The sequence below is a fragment of the Dasypus novemcinctus genome, chromosome 13 (genome assembly GCF_030445035.2).
Source record: "Dasypus novemcinctus isolate mDasNov1 chromosome 13, mDasNov1.1.hap2, whole genome shotgun sequence".
NCBI lineage: Eukaryota > Metazoa > Chordata > Mammalia > Cingulata > Dasypodidae > Dasypus > Dasypus novemcinctus.
In genome coordinates this window covers 29,088,726-29,094,725 of record NC_080685.1, presented here as the reverse complement: position 1 = coordinate 29,094,725, position 6,000 = coordinate 29,088,726, and the positions used below count along the sequence as shown (strand labels likewise).

The 6,000-nt window shown below is 60.5% G+C and overlaps 1 protein-coding gene across 2 annotated transcripts; it reads left to right on the top strand.

Moving 5' to 3' along the window:
* The first annotated feature begins 314 nt into the window (after positions 1–314).
* S100A2 (S100 calcium binding protein A2) lies at positions 315–5,880 on the top strand. Of its 2 annotated transcripts, none has more exons than XM_058309667.1 (3): positions 315–472; positions 4,472–4,619; positions 5,634–5,880. In XM_058309667.1, exons 1-3 carry the CDS (start codon positions 330–332, stop codon positions 5,784–5,786), a joined length of 444 nt encoding a protein of 147 aa, XP_058165650.1. In that variant the 5' UTR covers positions 315–329; the 3' UTR covers positions 5,787–5,880. The 2 variants fall into 2 exon arrangements, with proteins under 2 accessions (XP_058165650.1, XP_058165651.1); XM_058309668.2 differs by lacking the exon at positions 315–472 and adding an exon at positions 1,890–3,261.
* The last annotated feature ends 120 nt before the right edge of the window (positions 5,881–6,000 follow it).

Genomic DNA, 6,000 nt, shown 5'->3' with positions numbered 1-6,000 from the left:
CGGTATTGGGCTTTCATCTCATAAGTCCACCCGGGCTTCTCAGCAGGGACTGGGCAGGAAAAGCCTTATATGTGCAGGCAGGTGTGAGGGGTGTGGGTGTGGGAAGGCTCCTAGGAGATGAATCAACACCACCCTCTCCTGTGTGAGTCACCAGCAGGGCATGGGAAAGGCTGGCAGTTGGCAGAGGGAGGGACAGGGGAGAGCCGCGCGAGTGCAGCCCTGCAATGACGGGTCTCTACCACCAGGCGGCAGGAGCCGGACAGGAAAAGACCTGCCGGCAGCTGGTGGGAAACTCCCCGCAAGCCCAGCCGAGCCGCGTGAGCTGGTGGATGGAATGCGAGGGACAGGCTCTCTGGCCCCGCTGCCTGCCGGTGTCCAGGCTTCCCTCCCCTTGTAGGGAACTGGAGAAGGTCAGACCAGGATTGGATTTTAGCAGTCCTTCTATCCCACCCTCGCTCCCCGAGAGCAGAGAGTAAGTTGCTCAAGGTCACACAGAAATTTAGGGGCAAATTAATAGGATTTTCACCAGTCCCAGGAATAGGGCCAGCCAGTGGGCACAGCCCTGGCTCGGTTCCTGCGGTGGAAACACCCCGTTAGGGACAGGCCGAAGCTGCCCCTGTTAATCAGCCCGGTCCTCTCTTTCAGCCTGTGTCGCTCACAGTCCCTCTGCTTCCGTGACTTGGTTGTTCCTTGGCCTTTGCTCCCAGCTCTCCTGCAGCCCTTCGCCCTCTCTCTTTCTCCCCCGCTCTGTCTGCTGCTGCCTCCATCCTTGCCAGCAGGGGAGTTTGCTGAGCTCCCTCGCGGCTCCCTGGAGCAGGGTGTTTCCTGCAGTGACTCCTCCGGGATTTGTGGCTCTCGGAAGCTCTGTGTTCTGTTTTCTAACCGGCTGCCTCAGTTCCACTCCTGGGATCTGGAGAAGTTATGAGCTGGTGGCATAATCAGTGGCGTGTTTTCAGGGACTGAGAAGGCCCTGGCTTCTAATTACTACCCTCGGTGTCGTGTGCCTCCACCCCCGCTGCCATTCAGTGACGGGAAACGCTGGCCAGCACCTGGTGTGGGCGAGACCCTTTGCTTACGCAGAAATGAGTAACACCTGACCCCTGCCTAGGGCGCTCACCGTGGAGGAAGGGAGGCAAAAGGAGAAAAAACAAGTACAGGAGCGATTCGATCTAAAGCAGACTGTTGTGTACACACAAGAGAAGGACAAAAGGAGTGCTTTGTATGTGACAGAACAGGTAGAGATCAAATTTGGTTGGGGCCCGGGGATAGCTCCATGAAGCAGGTGGCATTTAACTGGGCTGGAAGGATAGTTGGGATTTCAGCAGGAGGAGATAGATAAGGGGTGTGTGTGTGGGGGGGGCGCATCCTGAGCGGAGGGATCAGCATAAACTAAGGAGGGCCTGGAAAATGCAGAAAGCAATGAGCAGGGCAGTTAGGGTCCCAGCTGAGGAGGCTGGAAAGCATGTGGGGGCCAGAGTCTGGGACTTCCTACTGCTAGGCTTTACAGGAGAGCCGTGAGGATGCTTTCGGGGTGTCTGAGCAATGCACTGCACCCTCTTGTCCTTACCCCTCAGTGTGAAGGATTTTTATTCCAAACCCTCTCTGAGAGCAGGTTTTGATGGAGAGAAGTAGCATAAGGATTAAACGGTCTTGGGAAGGAGGGGACACCCGGCAGCTGTGCAGAGGCTTAGAAAAGGAAAAAATGATGCTGGGAGCCCCAAGGCCTGACTGCATTATGCCCATTCAGGCTGGCCCCCAAGTCCCCCCGTTGCCCCCAGAAAGAGACCAGTCTGGTTTCACAGTCGGGGCTTCTCTATGGTGTTCTAATCCAGGCTCCCCCACCCTTGCCTGGTGGGGGTCTGGGCCCGGGGCTCTGTCCTTCAGGCTGGGTGGGGCTTCCGCCCCGGCTCTGGGACTGCTGCTGCCTGCTCTGGGGGAGAAGGGCGGTGCCGCTGAGTCACTGCCTGGGCATCTGGGCCTGGAACCACTGGGTGAGTCACCCAGAATGAGGGAGGGGGTGCGGAGGGGGTGGGGGCGGGGACGAGAGCAGCTTGACCTCTGGAGTGGGGAGGGGGCTGGCTGCAGGGAGGGTGGCGCTCAGACTGGGACTGGGGAGAGACACAGAGCAGCAGGCCAAGGGGGCCCTGGGAGGGCCAGTGTGCCCCCCTTCCCCGAAAACGCCCCCGCCTGGGCTGGGCTCTGAATGGTCATGGTGTTTGCGTTGCTCTGAGTGTGGGGAGGGGCACGTGTGGCGAGGGCGTGGGAGTGAGGGGTCCGTGGCTGTGGCCTCTGCTTCAGGCCTGGCCTTCCGGCTGGGAAAGAGGGGAGGGGTGACCCTCTTGCTCCTCCTACCCCCGAGCGGGAGAAGAGGGGCCGCAGTGGCTTTTCTGTTTTGCTTTGTTTTGTTTTTAAATCCTCCTCCTGGCTTCCTCCACCCTGCACAGCCTGCTGCTCACTCCAACCGCAGAGCCATTCTGCAGCTGTGTGCAGAGCCGGCGTCCCTCTTTGTTCTCGGTCTCCTTCCAGCCCCTTCCTACTCAAAGGGGCCTTTCAGGGTACTCTCTAAGGACAGCAGTTACCTCATTACCTCATCACCAGGTATCCTGGTGCCAGCCCTTACAAGTAGCTTTGTTTCCCCACCTCCTGCAGTCGGCGCAGCTCTCCTCCTCCCGGTACCCCACAGCTGCCTTCTCTGGCCCCAGCTTTGCAATGGTTGGCCCCCAGCCCCATCTCTCTCTCTCTCACACACACACGCATGCGCACTCATTTTGCCCATTAGCAAAAATGGAGAGCCAGTGCCCCAAAGAGTCAGACTGGAGGGGGCGGGGGGTGCTGCCACCCTGGGACGCCGGGCGCAGGGCCGTGAAGCAGCCTGCTGTGCCTCGGGCCCCTGGGGGAACTAGGCCTGGCATGGGTCTCCAGGCGTCCGGTGCAGGGGCTGCCTCCCTTTGTCCTGGGTCCAGTCTCCCCCTGCCAGCCCCCAACCCCGAGTTGTGGCCTGGGTGGGCTCGAGGCTGCCCTGAGCTGGGCCTAGAGCCCTCCTGGAGCTGGTGACAGCACTGGCAGCCTCGGGCAGGGAGGGGGCCAGGAGGAAGTGGATGGGGGTGGCAGGAGGCCAAGCTTTGGCAGGATCAGGTTAGGACAGGTTCAGTTTCCTTAAAATGCCAAGTTGGGGGCCAGTGGCGCGGGCATATAAACCCCTGCCCTGGGCTCCTGGCTGCTTTGCATTCCCTCCTGGGCCTCCCTCCACTGCCTGGTCTGGTGAGTACATCTGTCCTGCTGAGGGTCCCTGCCTCTTTCCGTCCCTGTAGTTTTCCCACTTTGGCTTCCTTGGTGGGAACAGCCTGCGTCTCTTTTATCTGAGAAGTGTCAGATTGAGGGGTCTTAGTCCAGTCTCCTCTGTGAGGATTACTCAGTCCCTCAGCGAATCTCTGAGTTTGGGGGTCCCTTTGTGGGTCTCTCAGGTTGAGTCTGTCTGCCTCAGGGCCCTACTTTGGGGGTTCAGGTCTAGGAGTAAGAGGTGTGTGTTTGGAGCTGCCTTAAGGAGAACCTCGAGCTTGGTTTTGTTTGTTTTTGCCAAGTCCTGGACTCTAGCAGGGCTTCGGCCGCCTGCGTGCTGGCCCCGAGTGGCAGGATGGCTCTGCCCACGGCCGCTTCCTGCCCTTTCCGCCCTGGCACAGGCAGGGCTGGCAGGGTGGACCCAGGGCTTTCCCCGCCTCGTGCTCAGCCTCCCGGCCTCACCCCGGGTAGGACCTGCCTCCCCCGCCTGGCCTGAGCATGCTCAGAGGCAGGGCTTTGGGAAAAATGCCTCTGAGGTCTATCCTTGTAGCCCCAGGTTCTGCCCCCATCCCGGGGCCTGGACATTTAATTTCTTTAAAACCAATCCCAGCAGATGACCTGGCTCCCTGCGGGTGGGGAGGATGTTTCCTTGCCCCTGCCCCCCCAGACATGCCCCGTCTGCACAGAAGCAGGGCTCCGTGGCTCAGGGGCCTCCAGTGTGAGCGGGAGACACAGGCCCCCAAGCGCAACCTGAGGAGCTCCAGGGAGATGGGAGAGAGACTCCCTCTGGCCTTTTGGCGCCTGTCTGAGCAGACTCCTAGGCCAGGGCCGTGGGCACTTCCGGACAGCCCGGAGCCCCACGGGCCAGCCCGGGGAGAGGCCCCCAGTGCGCAGTGCTGGGCAGGGGGCCCTGTGCTGAGGCCCTGCGCAGTTAAAATGGAGCCTCTGTCGTTTCCGTCCCGCAGAGGCTCAGGGAGGGGTGCCCTGCCCTCGGGGAGCCCAGGTGTGATCGCAGGAGACAGCAGGTCCTACCCTTGGTGACCCCAAACACCAAGGGAGCCGCAGCCCCTGCCCTCGGGGAGCCCCTGTCTGAGGGGGGGATGCCGCCCTGCCTTCCCACTCGGAGCGGTTTGGGGCGGCAGTGTGGGTCCCGAGGCGGTGCCCCCATGACCCGCCACCTCCGTGGCTGCAGAGCCGAGATGTCCAGTCCCCTGGAGCAGGCGCTGGCTGTGATGGTCACCACCTTCCACAAGTACTCAGGCCAAGAGGGCGACAAGTTCAAGCTCAGCAAGGCGGAGATGAAGGAACTTCTGCACAAGGAGCTGCCCAGCTTCGTGGGGGTGAGTGGGGCAGGCCGGGGAGGGGCCTTCCGATGTCCTGGTGTGTCCATGCGGAGGGCGCAGGGCGTGTCCCCTCCTCATGCCCCAGCGGACGCCGTCCCCACAGTGGCCGAGCCCTCTCGCCCTCCCCACTTCTGCTTCATGGTCCCACTGGAGTGGGAGAGGGGCTCACGTGTGAGTGTTTCCTGAAGCTTTCCAGAGAACGGATATGCTGTCGGGACCTCCAAGTCCATCTGTTCAGTCCCCTCATTGCTGAGTTGAGCAAACCAGAGCCCAGAGAGGTGAGGTGACTGGCAGAGGATCACACAGCTCTCTCTCTCTCTTCCTTTCCAAATTTAGGAAGGTTTGGAGAGAGAAAAGCTCAGCCATACCTCCTGGGACATTTAGCAGCGAAATGTGGTCAACTCTCGATTTGCCGCTTGTGGCCTGCCCCCCAAAAAACTAACTGGCGGATAATCCCAAAGTCAGGCCTCAGGCTTAGAACATATAAGGCATGTCTTCCTTCCTTCCTCCCTTCTTCCTTCCCTCCTTTCTTCCCCCTCTCCCTCCCTCCTTATCCTCCCTTCTTTCTCCCCCCCTTCCTTTCTTCTTTCCTTCCTTCCTTTCTCCCTTTTTTTTGGTTAAACTTTTCTGATTTTGGTTTCATTTGCCTTTTCTGAGTTCATCCTGCTGGAGATGGGGGGGTCCAGCAGTAACTCCAAAAAGCTTTGGTTTTCTCATTGGCAAAATGGGGGGAGAGCTGCCCACATTGCTGGGTTCGGTGGGACTGGGACCGATCCCAGGCTCCGAAGAGGGCCTGGCAAGTCCCCACTCCCAGCAGCGCCAGCCTGGGGGCTGTCTACCTGTCCTTACCCACCGCACCCTCTCGGTCGCTCCCGGGGCCTCCCTGCCCACTGCTCACCCACTGCCCAGCGGGCAGGGAGGCTGGGCGCTGGCCAGGAAGTGCGCGCGTGGAGCGGGCGTGGAGCTGGGTGAGGGTGGGCGTGGCAGCGCCCTCATTCCTCTGCCTTTCAGACGGAGGTGGACGAGGAGGGGCTGAAGAAGTTGATGAGCAACCTGGACGAGAACAGCGACCACCAGGTGGACTTCCAGGAGTACGCGGTCTTTCTGGCCCTCGTCACCATGATGTGCAACGACTTCTTCCAGGGCTGCCCAGAGCGGCCCTGAGGCTCAGCCTCGGCTCCTTGCCCACGGGACCCTGCGGCCCAGGAGCACTCTCCGTCCCTTTTAGTTTTGTACTCAATAAATGGTTTTGTTGGAAGATGATGTTGTAGCTGCTCAGCAGTGCCCTGTCCCCCGGCTGGCTCTGAGGGAGAGCTGGAAACTGAGGGCATTCGATCCCACCCTCTCTGGGGCCCTGACTCTCCTTCTGGAAATTTCC

Coding starts and splice junctions, on each gene's coding strand:
- S100A2 (XM_058309667.1), top strand. CDS start 330: ATGGAATGCGAGGGACAGGCTCTCTGGCCCCGCTGCCTGCCGGTGTCC. Junction 473..4,471: donor TCGCTCCCCGAGAGCAGAGA/GTAAGTTGCTCA, acceptor CCGTGGCTGCAG/AGCCGAGATGTCCAGTCCCC. Junction 4,620..5,633: donor AGCTGCCCAGCTTCGTGGGG/GTGAGTGGGGCA, acceptor TCTGCCTTTCAG/ACGGAGGTGGACGAGGAGGG.